Below are 20630 nucleotides of genomic sequence, written 5' to 3'. Positions count from 1 at the left end.
TGATGTTATGCTACAGAACGCTTCAGTAGCTGTGTTTTAGGCAGTGTTAATGACTACTGCCCTGCTATAAAATTGCACCCAAGTGCATTCTGCTGCTTCCTGTTAGGTATATCAGTCTTCCAGACCAAATTCTGCCCACAGATTGTGTATGTCATATTTTCACAGGCTAGTGTATATACCAAAGTGAATGCAAAACACTAAAATGAAGGGGTTGGTAAGTACAGCTGCTGAAGCTTTATGACTTACTCTTTTGTTTCCTAGTCTCCATAAACTGAAGCAGTTCAGCATACACTCAGAATTAAGCATCTTGCCCAAGCCTTGCAGGAAGTCAGTAGAACTTAATCATGTGCTTACTGGTGTGTACAAATTGAGGAGTTTGTAGAATGGGAATACACTTAAAGATGCATTTAAGATCAACTTTGGCATTCAGTTTATTCATATTTCCATCTAGACAATGCTTGATGAGTCTGGAGAGATTCAGGGTGACCTTGAGGCCATGAGTGAGAGGATTGAGTATCTGGCAAGTGTATACTTTACTGAAGGCATGTCACAGCAAGTGCTGGAACTGGGACGGCGGACAGAGGAATTGCAGCAGGTTATCAAAGTGCAACTACCAAATCTTCAAGATGCTGCCAAGGTATATGAAAGCAGTTTTTCTAATGCTAGCTGACAGCTGGGGTGCTGTGTGTGCATCATGTTTCTGAGACTAATAGCAGTGCAGATTATCTGTGGTATATAAAGGGCGTGATTGTGTTGTCTAAAATTAGCTGCCTTGTGTCATTTGAGATAATGCCTTCAGGTGCTGTTCCAGGTGGGGCAAGATTTCCTCAGATCCTGTCTTATCTGCCTGTTTGGGATGGGTGGGGATCATAGTGTCTGCGAAATGGCACTGAGCACCTATGTTTAGATACTTGAAAAGTGTCCGTGTTGGTACTTTAAACACTGTGCAATTTCCTTCCTTCTCATGTTTAAAGATATCTAAAGCCTGATTATATTAATTCAGATCAGTACTGGACTAGACCTGGGCTTCATAATGTATGACTTACCTCTACAGGGGAGTGCAATAAAAAGAATAAACGTGCTTTTTCATGTCACTGCCATTTTTGCTCATCATTTCCATATGGATTAATGTAAATGTGAATTATGTCTCTAAAGTGCCTAGGGTGTGGTAAACTGGTGCAAGGCACAGGGAAAACACAGAAGTCTTTTGTGCTTTGCTTGCTCTTACAGTAAACCACAATATATGAGCAGAAGGCTTTTATTATTTTTATTACTATCATTTTTATAGAACAAACCAAAGAGGTGCACACAGGAAAACGTAGTAGAAGTGAAATGTACTAGCTTCGTTTCTAGAAGAAATATTGGAGCAATTGAATAAACTATTTGTAAATTCTCATAAGAAAACAAGGACATGAATAGAAGCCAACATAGATATATGAAGAAATAAAACCATATAAAAATTTCTAATTTAGTATGAAAGTAATAGATTTGTATATAAATGTACAGTATGTCATATATCTTGACTTTAATAATGTTTGATAGGAAGGACCAGGCATGTGTTCCAGTGAAAGAGGAACTAACTGGCTTGATGCACCCCGTTAAAAGGTCTTAAGTTTAATAAAGCAGATCATGAAAAATGAGTGAACAATGTCACAAAACTGTAAAAAATCCAAACACCATGCAGAAAATATAGAATTGTAAGGTTTGTGAATTAGTCCTTTTGTTCTACCTGTTGGTCACTAATGAGGTTTCAGCTGTATCCAGTTTTGCACTTGAAGACAGACATGGACTAACTGGAGAAAGAACAGGGGATAGTGATGATTGTGATATGTGTATAAATTTATAGAAAAGATGCATAAAAAATTATCCTAACATATGATATATTCATAGAGAGTAAAAATAATTTGTTCTTCATGTTGTTAATGGGGTTATAAGCAGAAGATTGAAATTACAACAAAAGGTAACTTAATTTCACACCATCAGAAAAATATATATGCAAAAGGAGAGTACTGAAATAGTTGAGTATGTTGTCTATAGAGATAAGTGGGACTCCACTGCTAGAGGTCTTTAAGAACAGTCTGTAAAGATAAGACAGTTATGTCCTGTCTTATTACAGGAAGATGACTAGAGGACATCTTGAGTTCCTTTGTAGGTCTTGAACTGCATGAAATTAGCTTTGTAAAGTACATGCTGTATTTGAGATTGAGGAATTAACTTAAAATAATAACTCTGGCTTTGAGAACTCTTTTTCTAGACTGTCATATGACTGGTATTTTGTACAACATTTTAAAATGAATTTTTAAAAATATGAATTAATTTTGGTTTGTATGTAAGGGACATAGCTACAAAATCCAGACAGAAATGTTTATAGTGTTGGGGGCTTTTTTCCTGTTGTTGGGCTAGTTTGTTGCTTTTTCTTTGGGGGGGGGGGGTGTGGGGAGGGGTCATGGATTTTTGTTTGGTTTTGGTTTGGTTTTGTTGTGGGGTTTTTTTTGTTTTTTTTGTTTGATTTTGTGGTGTTTGTTTTTTGTTGTTTGTGTGTTTGGTTTTGTTGTTTGTTTTTTTTTTTCTTCTATTTATTTATACCTGAATCAAATGTGTTCTTTTACAGGACATGAAGAAATTTGAAGTTGAGCTGAGAGCCCTGCAGGTGGCTCTGGAGCAAGCCCAGGCCACACTGACCTCTCCAGAATTTGGACATCTGAGCTTAAAAGAACAGCTCTCTCACAGACAGGTAAAAGGCCAGGACCTCAAAGTTAGCACTTGAAAAATGCGAGGTAACACAAAGAATAATGAATGCTGGTGGGAGTGATTGTAGTGTTTCTTAGGAGAGTGATAATTTGGGACTAGAACTGCCAAAGGAACAGGAAAAATTGTTCCCTCAAAGGGAATGGTTAACGTGTAGTCCTTTCTGAGCCTGTACTTAGCTTGATGTGATTCTGAGAAATGTACATCCAATCCAAGTTTAATCCATATTAATAATAATAATAATGGTCAGTTCATCCAGTGATGAATGAAGCTCACTACATCCAGTGTTCATATCAACAGGTTCTTAAAGTGCTTGAAAAGGAAGTCTAGATTGTTATTAACAGTTTACTGGTAGAGTTGCAATGAGATAGTGTGTTGCTATGTCCCCCAATAGTCAATTGGAAAGCTAAGAGAAAATTCCGTTTTCCTAAAATTCAGTTATCCTTAACTTCAGTTACCTTTCTTGTATGCCTAATTGAATTACCACCCTATTGCTGCTTTCTGTATAGCACTTGGACTGCTATAGAGATCTGTCAATCTGTTATTTTTGGCCTCAGTCTCATGACAAAAATAATGACCCATTTTATAGTTTTCTGAGTTGCTTAAGGAATATTTTTTGCTGCAGGCTAATATAGAAATATAGCTGTCTTAGTCTGCTGTTGAAATTAAATGTCAACAGATCCATTTTAAGGTTAAAATCTCCAGGAAAAACATTTGGATGGAAGGTAAATTTGCAGAGCTTTCACTTGATTAAAATATGCAGTCTTTATTTAGGGACTTGCATTCAAATTTCACAATGTGTTGTTGAAGAGTGTAAGTGAAACACATCACCCGCTGTAAGAGTAAAGGAGTGTGGAGTTTACATTGTTTTTTATGTGTATTCTTTGTTCTGGCTGTAGCAGGTCTCACAGTACAGATTTATTTTGTACAGAAAGAGGCTGTAGCCACTGCCAACCTGTTTCACCAGACCAGAGAGTGGGTATTGGAGAGTGCCTGGCTGGCATGCAGCCCCCAGAGTACCTCTGGGTGCTGACTGCGCAATAAAGGCACCTTTGCCAGCATATAGGGCCTGCCAGAGAAGAGGCGTCACCTGTGATGGCTGAAGAATAGGCCTTTATACCAAATCTCTGTTTAGATTATCCACCATATGTCATGAAGGCACAGAAATAAAGAGTAAACCACAATCCTCTCATCAGCATGCACTTTAGCCATATTTAGCTGTCTTAATGCATATGGTATAAGGGAAGGGAGATGACCAGTCTTTTTATCCCTGTTTGCCACATACATTGTCTAGCTGAAATTCTTTCCTAATGTGCTAAGGCCCCTTTCAACAACTTTGCCTTTTTTTTTTTCCTTTTTTTTCTTTTTCTTTAATCATTTTTTCTTTTTTTACCACCTAGTGAAGATAAAAAGAATGTTGGTCAAATCTATTCACCAATCATTACACTTAGACCCTTCTCGTACATATGAACAGACAGCTTGAGTGGACGTGAATGGAATAGAGACTATTAACAAAGGCACCCAGCCAGTGGTTATTCAAAGAACAAGATTTCTGTGTAGCTGTGTTTCTTTCTGTTGATTGTCTTTTGCATTTTAAATAATGTTTTCAGCCATGGCTTTTACTTTCAAAAGAAGGCTGTGAACACAACAGGCTCCATTTGCTGGTTTGAAATGTACTTCTGTCTTAGCAGGGAGTTGGATTTTAACATTAAAATATGCGTATACATAAATGATTCCTATGCTGCTTTGATTTGTGGATTTTGTAGAGGTTTTTTTTTCAAATATGTTAACAGAAATATTTTCTAGTTAGATACTTAGAAATAGTTATTACTGTGCTTTTTAATGAATATTTTTATTTCTATTACATGGGCTTTTTGCTTAACTAATATTTAGAAGAATGCTCATTTCAGAATGAATAATTCCAGACAAAATGTGTTCTGATTATATTCAATTTAGAAAATAGATAATTAAATTTGTTTGCTTTAGTCCTTGAACTCATCATTATTTTTCCTTTGCTGCATTAAATGCTCTGAAAGATCTGCAATACTGGCTTATTGTGTCACTTTGTTTCTAGCATCTGTTGTCTGAAATGGAGTCACTGAAGCCAAAAGTTCATTCAGTACAAGTCTGTCAGAGTGCCCTGAGGATTCCTGAAGAGGTGGTAACTGGCCTGCCAATATGCCACAGTGCCCTCAGGCTCCAAGAGGAGGCCAGCCACCTGCAGCACACTGCCATCCAGCAGTGCAACATCATGCAGGTAGGTGGCACTCCATCCCAGAAATTTCTCTGGATAACTTGAACAGTGCCGTACAAACCGTAGTGCAGAGAATTTTGTATCTCTGTGCATTACTCTTTTTCATGTAGGTGCCATTAAGAAGTTCCCCAGTATGTTTTCATTTCTCTGTGTTTTTGGGGGTTCTAATAGTCATGATCATGTTAATTGTTGATTAGACTTTCATCAGACTTTCATCTCGGTTCTGTCCTTGATCTTGTGCTTTTTGTAATACTGTTAGGTTTAAGTAGACAAATAGCTAATATAAATTGCATGCAGGTTAATTTTATAATACATATAATCCAGTTCATGAAATTAATGTATCATTATAACATCAACAGCTTGGGATTGCATAGAAACTGTTGAGTTAATTAAGTAGCTTTCTAGGATTTTTTTTTTTATTATTACTTAAAATGTATATATTTTTTCTTTCTGACTTTGGAGTCATTCAGCATCTATGATATTTGCATTTTCAAGTTTTGTTAAATACAAGAAAACTAGGTTTTGTTTGATTGTTTGAATTCATAATTAAACATGTAAAAGGTATTTCCAGAGAAGAATAAGGTTTTAATAGCAAGAGTTATTAAGGATAATTGATGCTATTTAAGTGTAGTATTTCTGAATGGACTTTTCCCTGACTATATTCCTGCTTTGCATATTCAGATACAAATACCAGATAGATTAAGTTTGCTACACATCAGAAGGGAAATCAGACATGCTTGGAATAAATAAATATTTATATTCATGTAGACACTCAATTTTCTTTTCCCCCTCTCTAGGAAGCAGTTGTTCAGTATGAGCAATATGAGCAAGAAATGAAACATTTACAGCAAATGATAGAGAGTGCCCATCATGAGATCCAAGACAAGCCAATAGCAACTGGCAACATCCAGGAACTTCAGGTCCAGATTTCACGTCATGAGGTAGGAGAGCAAAATGCAACAGCATGGGGTCAAAGGCAGCTCAGGGACCCAAAAAAACTTTTCATAAGCAATGGTCGTTAATTATGTGAGTAGCTTCTCAGGCTTGCTTAAGGCTAGTTGAGCAGATAGATGCAATACCAGATAGGAAACTTACACTATTGGTACAGTGTGGAGCATTCATTTGCTTGTTCGGTTAGATATGTCTTAATCTCCAGGCAAAATTGTGACAAACTAAAGCACTGCATAACTGAGGGACAGTTAACATAGGTGCTTAGCTAAGGAGTGTCCCAGAAGTTAATGTTGAGCAGTTGATCAAGTGAGCACGGGTAGTTCAGTGATTCTCATATATGTAATATATATTTATATATGTGTATATCCTGAAGTAATTACTCATTTCCATGCCAGTAACATTCTGTAAAAAAACATCAGGGGACATGAATCACAGGAAAAACACAGTTGATTTGGAGGGGAAACTCTGCAATGTTGACTCCAAAGGCTTCTTTTAAAGTTGTTGGGAAGAGTTTTGTCCTGTGGATTTACAGGTCCTGTCCTCAAGCCCATTGATTGTCAGCCTTTGAATGAGTCAGGATAGTCTCTGTGCAGCCTTGCTGTGCTGGCATTGAAGCTCCTGAGTTCTTGGGATAAAAGATGTACCATTATCTATATATGTTACTTTTGGCACTAGATGGCACCATTTCTTTACATGAGAATTAAAGCTGTGCTATGGTGTAATATAGCCTAATGTTAAATGCATTGCTCATTTACTATCCAGTTGTTACAGAAGTTACTTGGTGTAAATGCAGAGCAGTTTGGTTAAACAAACACTTCCGGGGTTTTAGTACTGAATTAATAATGCTACTATTCTCCAGTCAAATGTTCTGGAATGGCAAACAGAGGAAAGTGACTTCAGTGGTACAGGGTAATATTCCTAGAGGAAGGAATGATGCTGCAGAGAGGAAGGAATTCAAAATGGGGCAGCTTGAAATTTCATCTGCATTTGAACAAGTTCAGTGCTATGAGTCTTTCTAAATGTCTGTGGGAAAATAGCAGCTTTACTCTATTGCACATGTGGAGATCAGCCAGAGTGGACAGGTTTCATACTTGCAAGCTTTCCACATTTAGGGGTAAGGAGTTTTGAAAGATTGAGATGCATGGTTTTAGCTCATATTTTGTCTGCCAAAAACCTGTGGAAATGCATAGCATAAAGGGTATATTTCATACCCTGTATTACTTCAAAAACTACTTTGAAAGGCAAGTTCATCAAGATGCTTATTAGAGGTGTTTTTAATTTAAGAAAACTTCAGTTCCAGATTCCCTGTTGAAGCCTGCATGGACAAGAACTGAAAGGGATGTTTGTAGTAGTTATATTTAGAATTAAACTAAGAGAAAGATAGTAGAAGCAAAATACAACTTGATTTGTAGGAATCTTGTATTGCTCTGCATGTAACACTCTGAAACTGTTTATTGACCTGTGCTTATTTAGACTTTCATATAAAAATTGGGCAAGTATCTCCATACTTTTTGAATTATTTTAATGGATAATACAGTATTTCATACAGCATTACTTTTATAAGTCACTTCAGGGGTTTTTCACAATCACATTTTTCCCTCCTTTTTCTTGTTTTCAATATGTTAGATACACAGTGCATTTGAAATTAATGCCACAAATGTTATTGCATCTCAGTAATAATGACGGAATTAAGTGAGTATATTGAATGATGATAATTTCTTACTGAGCCTCAGAGGTGTCATTCATTAAGCATTAGTGAATGACTGGTACCTGCCAAAGAGAGCACTATACCAGCTGCTAGACATTAAAATTATGGCTTAATTTAATTGCAGTTGGGTTTTTGATTGATCTAGTTGATGTTTTATACTCCAGACTTTGCTTAGTCTCCAAGGTAAGTCTTGGCGCTTCAAGAGAGCTCCTTTTATTATTTACATGGCAGACACTGACCAGGTGCCATTGTAACCCAGGCAGTAAAGTGTCATCCTCAGTTCTTGTGCTGCTTCCATTTTGATCTCTGTATTCCTCACTATGACTGTTCTGCACTGTGGTTTTGAGAAAATAATTTCCAGAAAATGTTATGCAGCACCCCCCCCCCCCCAAAAAAAAATTTAGTTTTACCAGCCTGAAGCATTACTTTTCATTTACTTTTATTTACTTTTAAAATTTACTTTGTACAAGATATTTTAATTATTTTTTTATTATACCTATTAGATCTTGCAACTTCTCTTCCTATTTTTCCTTGAAAACTTGTGTTTGTTGAAGAGATAAAATCAAATAAATAAAGCAGTATATTTGAATGAATAATCACTGGCTTAGCAGGCAAGCTTCTACAAATGTCCTTTTCATTTTATAGATTGAAATTCATATTATTGAATCTCTGTGGAAACAGGAGCAATAGCTTTGGCAGAAATACTAAAATCTTCCAGCATTGCTTTTTTGTTTATTTACTTTATTAGTTGAAAGCTTTGAGGCTGGACAGCAAACTGGGTTGCAGTACAGGGCAGGAGAGAAGACAAGTCAGTTTCTAAGATTGTTCATTGTTCATTTCAGTCTTTCTTATCCAACTAAACTTAAATATACGATGGTGTTTGGCCATACAGATAGACCCCTTTATAGCCATAACAAGATTAAACCACAGCTTATTCAAACAGTGGCAAAAAGTGACCCAGTCTGCATTTAATCTTATTACGTGACTGATTGTGCCTATCACATTTGATGTTGTTAGACCCTGTGAGTTATTGTTTGAACAATTAATTCGTTCTGTCGAGAGCTGAATGGGGCATTTTTTACAGTGGTTACCACATAGCCTCATTTCCGTGGCATGCACTATGTGGAGAAGCTTCATCTTCCTCAGATAAATGGAAATAGAAAGGGGAAAAAGTAGGACAGGAAGAAGGAGACACATTTCCCTTTTCTGCAGTCTGAAGCTAATAAACTTCATGTAAGGTTCAGGCTGGATGTGAGCGTGAGGCATCCCTCCCTTCCCTCTGTGATTATCATGCACACAGAGCCTTTGCAGCATTTTTCCGGTTTTGCCTCAAAGCTCTCGGTTCTGCGGTTTAGCTCTGCAGCCAGACGCAGCCTGACTTGTTCCCTCCACTATCAACATCCTGCTTGTCAGCTAGCGGCAGCTTATGCAGGGCTCCGGAGAGGCAGTGCCGTGATGTTATTGGCTGGGCTTGGAGGGGAGAGCTTGCATTTGCCAGGAAAGCTGAAATGCTGCGAGTCCTGTGGCCTTTATGGGCAGCCTCTGCATAAGGGAAAAAAAAAATGTTTCCTCAGGAGCTGGCTCAGAAGATCAAAGGATACCAGGAGCAAATCGCTTCTTTGAATTCAAAGTGCAAGATGCTGACAATGAAAGCAAAACATGCCACAATGCTGCTGACAGTGACAGAAGTGGAGGGGCTTTCAGAGGGAATGGAGGAGCTGGATTCAGACCTGCTCCCAGCACACTCTGCTCATCCCTCGGTGGTTATGGTAAGGAATGCTTTGGTCTTGGTACTGTTCATCTCAGCTGCTTGCTTTTGCATCATTGCAATACTCCTGTGCAGCAAATTGCCACAGGTTACATATACATTTTGCTTTTGAAATGGCTGGAAGTGTGGCAAACCAAACAAGTTGCAGCTTCCCTTTCCTGTAGTTTGCTTTATGTGGTTTTTCAAGACTTCTTCATAAAGGGTGAAGTTATTTAACAGACATATACCAGTGGAAGTTTTCCATAAGAAGATGCAAATCCAGTGCTTTTTTGTAGCTGACAGCATGTAAGAGCAAACACTGAAAAAGTACTGAATTGCAGGAATGAGATGAAATCAGATTAAATATTTCGTGACGTTGCAGTGGATCGGTTTTACACACTGTATTTTTAAATCTCTTAAAATATTGATGTGATAATTTACAATATGCTGCTATATTTTCAGATGATGGTGTTGGAAATGAAAGCTGGCTAAGTACTGCCATAGGCCTCATGTTTAAATTACTCTGCCTGCCTTTGTTTCTAACTGGATCTCATTACAAATATACTGCTGATGGTATTGAGATTTTTATCTGAGTGAAAATAGAGTGCTGATTTCAGGGTTTTTCATTGTATAACAGCATTGGGGGAGCAAGAATAGTATGTTGCTACTGGATTGTGTGTATTTTATATTCCAAGTCTGTTCCTTGTTCTAACCAAGCCTGGATACCGAGGCCAATACTGCATTATTCCGTAGCTCTCCACAGTATTTCCATATGCAGCAGTGATTGTATTAGAAGACATACAGCCAAACCCTAATTTACTATTATTGAGTTGTTTGCTATACAATTTCTTTTAAATTTGCTAGGGTACAGGAGAGCATATTTATACTGAAGTCTGACAAGTAAATGATACTGTTAATTCAACAAGATTTTTAAACTGGTAAATTAACAGCATGAAGTATGACCAAATAATGACATGGTAATTCTGGCCATGTGTTGTTTTTTTTTTTTTTTGTTGTTGTTGTTTTTTGTTTGTTTTTATCTCAGTCTAAGTCAAATGTAAGTTGAGGTAACTGATTTCTCTTCCTGTGCTCTGGGGTTGCTTTTCCTGTGGCAGATGACTGCTGGTCGCTGTCACACGCTGCTATCCCCTGTCACTGAGGAGTCTGGGGAGGAGGGAACCAACAGTGAGATATCTTCTCCACCTGCCTGTCGCTCTCCTTCACCTGTGGCTAATACAGATGCTTCTGTTAACCAGGTACCTCCCTCTTGGCATTCATTCAGCTTTAATCTCAGACATGCATGGTTCCATTCCACAGGTGGTTTATTTAATCTTCTGAAATAATATTTACCTACAGCTCCAAGGAACTGAGGCTTAACCTCTAACCTAACTGAACCTTCAGGCTGTAATTCAAAATGGATGCATATACTGACTTCTGAGTTTAAAATGTATAAATTGGGTGTTAAAGCTATTTGCTGTTTTTAAAAATAGATTTGAATTGACAAAGCTCTTGCATGTCACTACTGTTTTCTATTTATAGCCTTATTTTTATTTTGTCAGTAGTACTTAATGGAATCTTGCATCCTGAGAAGAAATGCAATTTTGTAGTTCACATAATAAAACATTGCATTATGTCCATACATATCTATCTTACTGTATCAATGGCATTGTAACATTGAAGTCACACACTAATATCTTAATACCATTTAAAGTATTAACTTTCATGGTTTGTTTCTTTTTTTTTTTTTATGTATTGTTCATTCCATGCTTTCTGTGTCAGTCTGTTTCAAGTGGCAGATCAGTGAAACCACTGAAGTTAGATTTTTAAATTAAAACTGAGGGGTCTAATAAGCAATGAATCTAGCATATGAAGCATCATGCCCATGAAAGCACATGAAAAATATTAAGCTCTAAAAGTTTAGAGTTGAGCCTTAGGGGCAGTCACCATCTCTCTGAATTCATCATGTTGTGGGTTTTGTGGTTGTTTTTTTTTAATTGCTAATTCTTCCAAAATTGACCACTGCAGACTTAAGGGGTAGAATGCATTGTGTTTCATGGCTGAGTAGAATTAGAAAGGTTTGAGCAAGATGCCCACTGATTCCTTCCACTAATTTCAAAGATGCATATGTGCTGCAGAAGTTGCTAAATATGAATAATTCATTTTCATGAACGGACATAAGGAAGAATATTAAGGTAAAATAGTAAGACTGGTGACAGAATCTTCAACAGAAAAATAAAAAAGTTATGTAATTAATGAGAAGGATTTTTCTAGTGTTCTGTTATTTCATATAATCAGAAATTTTCCAGTAAAGTTTACTTACAGTAAAAAGACAGCTATATATTTCATCACAGAAATCTTAGACCGTGTTAATCAGTGAAATAATTAAAGGACCAAGATCGTCTTGCTTCCCAATAAATGAAGCCAATATCAGTTCCCTACATTTCTCTGAAAATGAAAAATCAGACTAACAGCTCCATTATCTCAAATAATAAGGAAAACCTAGCAAAAATGCTGTTTCACCATGAGGTGACATCAAAATACAAATTTTAGAACCTGTGATTTACTATGGCAAAATTTAACAAGATGTTTTTTATTTAGCAGAATATTTTTGAAAGAGATAAAATTGATGGTGTTATAATCTAAAAAACATACAGATTAAGGTTTCTTCAGTGTGGTTAGTGTTGAAATGATCTGAACATACTAAAAAATAAGCGGAAGAACGATCCAAAATGTAGTGGCTTACAAAATGCTTAGGTTCACACTCACATGATGTTGAAACTAAAGAAGCTGTGAAAGTGCCAGTGCTGACCATGATGAATGCCCAGGGACACTTCAGGAAATAAGGTTGGTTAAAAAAAAGAAAAAGAAAAAACTAGAGATTAGTTAATTAGGGTCTTAACTGTAAATTAAAAAATATTATGTATTCACTGACACTCAGCAGAACTAATTTGAAAATCTTTTGTTATAAAAAGTAGCCAGCATTAACAGAAAAAAAATGTCACAGGAAGATAACCTGCAAAGTACCAGAAAAAACATGTGAACAGGAGCTCTAGAAAGTAAATAATTACATTAATTTAGTCTTTGAAAAAGAGAAGATTTCATGAAGTAGGGGATGAGGAGGAGAAGGTTGGATGTTAAGGCTATTTTTTAAATTCGTGCCTATCTTTGCACAGTCTTTCATCGTTTCCTAGTGTCTCTTAATGGTGAAATGTGGTTATTCTGAATTCAGACATCTATGCACTGTTTTACATTACTAACAAGTAATGAAAATATAAAACAAATGCCAACTGCGTATTAGTGGAAATACTGGTTCTGTGTATTGAAATAAAGTAAAGCAAGACCATAAATACAAGAAAATGACAGATTTAGCACTGTTAGCAGGTGCCCATGTTGTTAGTTTTGTACTGAAACTCCTCTAAGAACAATGGGGTGGGTGGGGAACTATAGAAATGTTAACTGTAAGAAGGCTGAGGAGTTTCATAGTATACATTTCAGCAACAGATAACAGTCCTTCAATGCAGTTTATTTTGATGTATAGCAAAATCAGGCACTTCATCTGCTGCAGTACTGAATGGGAAGCCTTTGGAGTTAAAACTTCTCACCTTTACCCAAACGTAGTTGATTAAAATTTGGCACATTTTTAAAAACTTATTTTTCCAGATAGGCAGTGCAGCACAATTGAATTGCAAAAGCTGAAGTGTTGTCAGAAAGCCTTTGAAGCCACAGCTGATGCTGTGATTCAGGTCTTCAGGACCGGGTCACTATTAAATGTCTTTTTATCTCCTTGTACACAGCTTACTTAATCATTCTTTCTCCTTCCCTTACAAAAACTCACCTAGAGTGCAACAGCCCTTGTTAAATATCCTTTGAAATCTAAACACACCCTTTGCTCCTACATCCTAATAACAAAGCCTGAGTACTGTTTGGCTAATTTTCACAAAAGCAGGCATGATCTGTTAGGGCCTTTTGGGGGGCAACAAAATCTGTTACTTGTAAGAACATCTGGATTCACACTACCATTATCTGAAAGCCCTGCCAAAAAGAAACTGTCATGTATACTCCAGAAAGTAGTTGATGGAGGGAAGGGGTTGCTTTTCTTTCTCTGTAAAAGCAAGCTTTTTATTCTGGAAACCATGATTAAGAAGTCGCAGAAGCCCAGTTTTTCTGTTGGTCTTGAGAGAGGGCTAGCTAAGGGTTGGAGAGTAGCTGCTGATAAGGCAAAATGAGAAGTTGCCTGTACTGTTGCAATTTTTCACTGTGACATGGAAAGATCACTTGTGGTCAGAGTAAAAGATTCTGAAATTGCAGTAACGAATGGTGTGCTAAGCCGTTACCTATTCCCTATTAGCTCCTGGACATTAGAAATAACTTTTATCATGAAATTGTTCAATTTTCTCTATTATTGCCTCGGAAGAAGTACCTCGTCTGCCCCTTTTGGACAGTTTGATGGGAGTGTCCTTGTTCCTGTACTCTTCCAGAGCTTGTTTTGTTTTGTTCACGTACAGTATTAGATAAGATACTGAAATTACATAGGGAAATAAAGATTCTGCTCCAAGTTAGGATCCTAAATATACTTGGAGATCTAGTACCACAGATACAGTCTTGTGTAGTGCCTGACTTGTATACACCTATACAGAATCACGGGACAACTTGGGCTGGAAGGGACCTCTGGAGGTTGTCTGCTCCAACGCCCTTTCTCAAGCTAGGCCACATACAGCAGGTTGTCTGGGACTATATTCAGGTGGGTTTTGAGTATCTCCAAGGATGGAGACTCCACAACTTCTGGGGGCAGTCTGTTGCAGTGGTCAGTAACCCTTACAGTAAAAAAGTGTTTCCTGATGTTCAGAGGGAACCTCCTGTGTTTCAGTTTGTGCCCATAGTCCCTTGTCCTGTCACTGGGCAACATTTAAAAAAGCCTAGCTCTGTCGTCTTTGCACTTTCCTTTCAGGTATAAGATAGAATCATTAAATCATTTAGGTTGGAAAAGACCTTTAAGGACGAGTCCAACTGATAATCAAGCACTGCCAAGTCCACCACTAAACCATGTCTCTAAGCACCACAAGTGTTTTAACGTGCCTCCAGGGATGGTGACTCAACTATTTCCCTGAGCATCCTGTTCCAATGCTTGACAAATCTATTGGAGAAGAGGTTTTTCCTAGTATCCAATCTAAACGTCTTCTGGTACAGCTTGAGGCCATTTCCTCTTGTCCTATCACTTGTTAACTTGGGAGAAGAGACCAACACCCACCTTGCTACAAAGACATTAAACAAAACTGGCTCCAGTACTGGGCCCTGGAGAAGAGCCACCAACTCTATTTAATTCCTTTCACTCTCTGGGGATTTGTATTTTTACACACACTTTTGTATTTGCAGTACAGTAAAGGGTTTGCAGTCTGTTTGGTAGACACAGCTTTGTAAGCTGCCAGGTGAAAGGCACTTAGTTTTCTCAGTCATGTTGCTCAACCTGCTGGATTTTCATCCCTATCCTACAAAGTCAGGAACAGGGAAATTTGAAATCATTGGAGGAGGATTTTCCAAACAAACTTTCCAGTGGATTTTGAGCAACTAGGGGCATTTAAAAATGCAAAGTTGTTGAGGAAACTGAATAATAGCTGCTGGGTTGCATGGTCTGGACATAGTTCACAAAGTAAGGCTACTAAGTGAGAAGAAGGAAGGCTGCAGTGTTTCTCACCTTCCAAATAGATGTGGTGGTAACTCTTATTACATGGTTTTGTTTTAAATAATCCTTGTTGTTAAGTCTGCTTTCCTGACTTAAATATAGATACTGTGCATGTTTCCTTAATTTTAAATTTTCTGTATATTTTTTTAATTGTCACCTGTAATAGTTGAAGGAATCCCCACGCACTGAATATGGAATGTCTGCTGTGAAACAGTTCCACCCTGAATTTTCAGTGGCAGTTTGAACATTTGCCCCTTTCTAGTGGCAATTCTGGTCCCTTTTCCCACTATCTTTTGTAAGTTAGCCAAGAAAATCTATTTGTTTGAAAGCTTACTATAAGCTAGTGTTTTGTACTCTGTCTTACATCATTGACTAGTTCTTCAACATGTTCCTTTTTTGTTCTTCTGTTGCCTTCTCTGTGTTTGTTGGAATGACATTCCTTGTCACCTACCATGCCATACCCTGCTGTCTGTTGCAATGATGCTAGAACAATGCTCCCACTTATAGCACTCCCTTCCCAGCCTTTCCATGTCTGTCCATAGCTGCCTCCTGTGTCTCCCAGCCAATATGATCATGAAAAAAAATGCATCTACAGTGGTCTTCATAGTGAAGCTCCAGGCCATACTTAGTGTTCTACTCTTTAATATTTATTTACTGTGTTGCTCAGAGGTTTTCTGGTGGTTTTGTCTTTTTGAGGGTTTTATTTTAATGGACATGCAATGGGACAGTACACGGGGGGAATGCTACATAGTAGCTTTCATTTTGAAAGTGCCATAATGTGCTTCATGCTTGTAGGACATTGCTTATTACCAAGCCTTATCTGCTGAACAGTTGCAGACAGAAGCTGCTAAAATTCAACCCAGCACTTCAGCCACCCAGGAGTTTTATGAACCAGGCTTAGAAACAGCTGCTAGTGCCAAACTGGATGATTTGCAGCGTTCTTGGGAAACACTGAAAAATGTGGTAAGTCTTCATTTGAAGGGTTCAAAAAAATAGATAGTTTGTAAGGAATAAAATGCAAAGAACTGGTTAATATTCTTCTCTGCAATTCTTGGTTTTCAAGCAGAAACAAGAATTGTTAGTTGTGATGTTATTTTCTTTTGTTCTTTGTTTGGAAGCCTGGTTTTGGATAGACCTCCATTAAGTCATTAAGGCTGATGGCAAATATTTCTGAAGGCAGCTATAGTTAAGACTACATTGCATAACCTAACAGGGAAATCCACTCATGCTGGTTGAGCTGGCAAAAAAAGGTCCAAGAATCCAGTTTCCTCAAGTACTGAGTCAGCTTAACACATTTTACATAGTAGTGCAGCATAATAATTCAGTGAAGTATGACAATGATCAAGGTTTTGTTTGCATGCTATAAATTTTAATTCTTTGCAGAGGCACATTAGCTATTACGGGATATTAAGAACTATACATCTAGCAAATAGTACATATCCACGTTTGAGTACATAAAATCTAAAATAAATAATCCCTTATAATTTGTACTTTTGAAGACTTGTGGCAAGTTCTTGGATTTAGTCTGGTAAGCCTAGGGATGTAAGAAGCAGAAGAAAGAGTAAATTTTATATCAGAGGTCAGAATTTATACATTCCGTTTCTTTTCAGATCAGTGAAAAGCAGCGTACCCTCTATGAAGCTCTTGAGCGTCAGCAGAAGTATCAGGACACACTCCAGTCTATATCCACAAAAATGGAGAGCATTGAGATCAAATTAAATGAGAGTCTGGAACCAGCCAAAAGCCCAGAGAGCCAGATGGCTGAACATCAGGTAAAAATTTACATGTGACAAATAGAGGGAGGGCATGCATTACGCATATATCTTTAGTTCCCTTTTCTTAGAAAGCAGCATTCTTCACAGCTGGATGCCTCAAAAACATGCATTAGTTGTATGAAACTTCTCTGTTTCATACAACTTTCTGGACTTCTGCTGTTCTAAAGATGGTGTAATGTGGATTCTTTTAATAAAGAGCCTTTTAAAAAACTAGACTAAACAGTAAGTTTGTCCAGTCAAAATTTTCAGCAAAATCTTTTGTCAGAGATGGTGTTCACTGCCACCTACAGATACTGTTCTTCAGCATCAGTGCTGCTAGCATACATTGGACTCTTTATGTTTCCAAGTTTACTAAGATCATAACCAATACTGATGCATGTTAAATTGATCTAAATGCAATCTTTGCTTTGTTGAACAGAGCAATCTAGAGCATACAAAAAAATCCCTCCCATTCCCCTTGAGAAATGGCATCCTGGTTAGAGAATATTTTGTCAATTAACCAATCTGACATCTGTCCAAGTTGTAATTAACTAAGCCTTCTATTTGATAGCTTGAAACTATGTGGTAGGGGCAGTTTTCATTTCAGTAGGAACTCCATGACCTGAAAAGGAAAACTTTTGACTTTTGTAGCACTGTCTTATGTCCTGTGCATCCAATGTGTACACTGTCAGACATGAAGGTAGAGTATCTGCTCTAAGGTATTGGTAATGCAGCATCCTGTTGGAGGCGTCTTGGAAACTGTTCTATGGGATAAGAATGGTGGTAGTAACTTCTTTTACACCATGGAGTTAATCCCTGGATGTTTACATGTATTGCTGGATGTTCTTTGTGGAATCAGTAAGCTTCAGGCTGGAAGCTAACTCGTGCTGTTATTTCTCTCTCACAAACATACACTCACTAACTTGTTCATCATCTCCTCTGTATCTACTAGAATACCCTGCATAAAATTTTTTCGAAGAATAGATCTGTATGTATAAGAGTTCAAAAAGACTTCCTTTTGGTGATATGTTTCAAATTCCAGGTAAGTAATTAAATCCACATTTCAGTTGTCAGATGTATAATCCTGGCTTAATCACCTAAAAGCAGGACTCATACTTTACCAAACCAGCAGTGATATAGTCCTTACTCTGTGTTCCTTATGCTCCCTTGGGACAGCTGTCTTGAATTTTTTTATTAAGCCTCCTGAGATACTTTTTTCTCACTGATAAATGAAGGAAATACTTCCTCTGGTCTCATTTCTAAATAGGCTTTGATGGATGAGATTTTGATGTTACAAGAAGAAATCACTGAGCTTCAGACATCGTTAGCCCAGGAGCTGGTTTCAGAACCACTGGATGCAGAAGCTGCTGATCAGCTGGCATTGCAATCCACTCTCACGGTCTTGGCAGAACGAATGGCCACAATTCGAATGAAGGCATCAGGAAAACGACAACTATTAGAGGTACAACTGTAGAAGTGGGTCATGTTCCAGATTTTGAGAGCCACTTTTGGCAGACCTTTACTTTCACTGAAGTTCTCAGTCACCACTGAGTGATGATAATTGAAAAAGTAGATTTAGTTCTGCTCATTTCTCACAATTCCTTTCACTAATAAACTATCACTCTTTTTAACAAACCCCTTATCTTAATTCTAGGTGGTAAGCAACCAGAAGGAACTTGGAAACACACTTCAGGAGTTACGTAATATATACATATATAAGTTTATTTGGTTTTTAATATCCACATTGACATTTTCTCAGTAGGTTCCCTTGGTATTCCTTGTTCTCCACAGGAGAAGTAATGAAGTGCAGGTATCAAAAGTCATGTTACCTACAACAAAATTTTAAGGAGCCACCTCTCTGAGAAGGGAGGAAGCCTAAAACAAGAAATAACACCTCTTCTAAACTGTTCCATTGTTGTCTGTGCTCATCTTACCAGTGATTGGTATGCAGACTTCTATCATGAAAGATGCAACCCTTTATTTCTGTGCCTACCAGCTTTACCAAAAATATTTCAAAACTAAGGTGATTTTTAAAAAGTCCTTTGTGTATAGGAATGTTGCTGTGTGAATTATATATGTGAGAACATACAGTCATGCAAATGCTGGCTACATTAGTTTGGCTACTTGGAACATTGAAGGGCAGCTTTGCTGCTGTCCTGCTAAGAACTGCAGCAGTGAATTCACAGACACGGCAACTGCTGTTATTTCCAGCATCAGTTGATTCTGAGAGACTGAGTGAGAACTGACTCTGTGGAACTAAGCCATGGTTAGTTGCTGGCTGGGGTTAAACCACAACACTGAATTACAGGGGAGTCCCCAGGGTGCATCAACTGTATTAGTTCTGTACAGTGACCTGAATAAGTCCAGAGAAAATATCTTTGTTATTCTTTAAAAATTGCACTGAGTTTTTCCTTCTTGGAATAAAAATTACTTTTCTGTAAAAATAACGGACTAGAAGCAGAATAAGGATCTTACAAGCTGCCTGGTAGTACTTAGGAGGAGATGCCAACTAATAATTTCAAGATAAAGCATGAGACAGATACACTGCTATCAACTATTGTTAAAATTCTCACAGTTACTTTGCTATAATAGCAAATATGTGTGGTAATTAGACAGTATTCAGTAATATAACCTGTGCACTTTATAGCTCTGATTTGACAGATAAAATCTGTCAGGATACTGCTGCAGGAATGTAAATTTCGCAAGGCAGATAGAACAGGTAACAAAAACATGTTGCTGTTGAGGGTGTGGATTGCTAATATTGTTCTTTCTCTGAACCTAATATAAATACCTAGAGCTTGAGAACTGTTCAGCTCTGGGTTATTTGAGGCTCTTAACAACTATCATTATTCTTTAAATTATTCTAACATGTAATTATTAATTTCTCATTAAAATCAAGCATTCAGAAAAGCTGTGCAAACATGTCCCTGTGTGAGGGATTTGCCTTGCACATACACGTCTGAACTTCATCACAGAAGTATGGTATGTTGACCCTGGCCAGCAGCCAAGCACTCACCCTCACTCCCCTCTCCTGCAGAATGGGGAAAAAATAGAAGGCAGACAAAAAGATTCATGGATTGAGATAACGACAGCTTAATAGGGTAAGGAAAAGCTGTGCTTGCAAGCAAAGGAAAATGAGGAACTTATTTACTACTTCCCCATCAGCAGGCAGATGTTTAGCCACTTTCCTGGAAAGTGGGATCTCATCATATTGTTGGTTGCGAAGACAAATACCATAACCACAAATAGCCCCTCTGCCCTAACCCTTTTACCTGGGCTTTTATTGCTGAGCATGAGCTCATATGAAATATCCCTTTGGTCAGTTCAGTTTAGCTGTGCTGGCTATGTTATGCCCTTCTTCAACCTTTTGCCCTTCCCCAGCCCACTGGCCTTTGTGAGGGGCAGATGGAAAGAAATCCTTAGTTCTGTGCAAGCATTGTTCAGCAATAGCCAAAACATTTCTGTTATCAGGCAGGTTTAGCCACAGTTGCAAAAAGCACAGCACTCTACAGGCTGCAGTGAATTTTAACTTCATCCTAGCCAGATATGGTGCAATCTTTTCTTGTTCATACTATTTGCAGCATGCTTAGGTTCCATATTATCTGATACATCCATGTATCCTCTGGCCATCTCATTCTATCTGTTTCCTATTCCTGAAATCATCTCTATTCTCTCTAAAGCTCCATATCTCACTTGTTCTTGGGAGCCCAAAACTGGACACAGCACACTTTGTGCAGCCCAGGGCGCCATTAGCCTTCTTTACCACAAGGGTCCATTGGTGGCTCATG

General features: G+C 37.8%; 1 protein-coding gene across 17 annotated transcripts in view; it reads left to right on the top strand.

Moving 5' to 3' along the window:
* SYNE1 (spectrin repeat containing nuclear envelope protein 1) overlaps positions 1 to 20630 on the top strand; it is a 291594-nt gene that overhangs the window by 183364 nt on the left and 87600 nt on the right. For 14 of the 17 annotated variants that reach the window (XM_057405922.1, XM_057405914.1, XM_057405992.1 and 11 more), the window contains 9 exons: positions 452 to 637; positions 2612 to 2734; positions 4823 to 5005; positions 5800 to 5943; positions 9236 to 9430; positions 10524 to 10664; positions 15884 to 16051; positions 16699 to 16860; positions 18110 to 18304. In XM_057405922.1, the coding sequence (XP_057261905.1) occupies positions 452 to 637; positions 2612 to 2734; positions 4823 to 5005; positions 5800 to 5943; positions 9236 to 9430; positions 10524 to 10664; positions 15884 to 16051; positions 16699 to 16860; positions 18110 to 18304 (1497 nt within the window). The remainder of the gene's footprint in view (positions 1 to 451; positions 638 to 2611; positions 2735 to 4822; positions 5006 to 5799; positions 5944 to 9235; positions 9431 to 10523; positions 10665 to 15883; positions 16052 to 16698; positions 16861 to 18109; positions 18305 to 20630) is intronic. The other 3 variants (XM_057405943.1, XM_057405975.1, XM_057405958.1) reach the window with 3 other exon arrangements.

This window comes from Pezoporus wallicus, unplaced genomic scaffold (genome assembly GCF_028554395.1).
Source record: "Pezoporus wallicus isolate ANWC-B61680 ecotype Strahan unplaced genomic scaffold, APGP_CSIRO_Pwel_v1 contig_3817, whole genome shotgun sequence".
Classification (NCBI taxonomy): domain Eukaryota; kingdom Metazoa; phylum Chordata; class Aves; order Psittaciformes; family Psittacidae; genus Pezoporus; species Pezoporus wallicus.
This window is presented reverse-complemented; position numbering and strand designations above follow the sequence as displayed.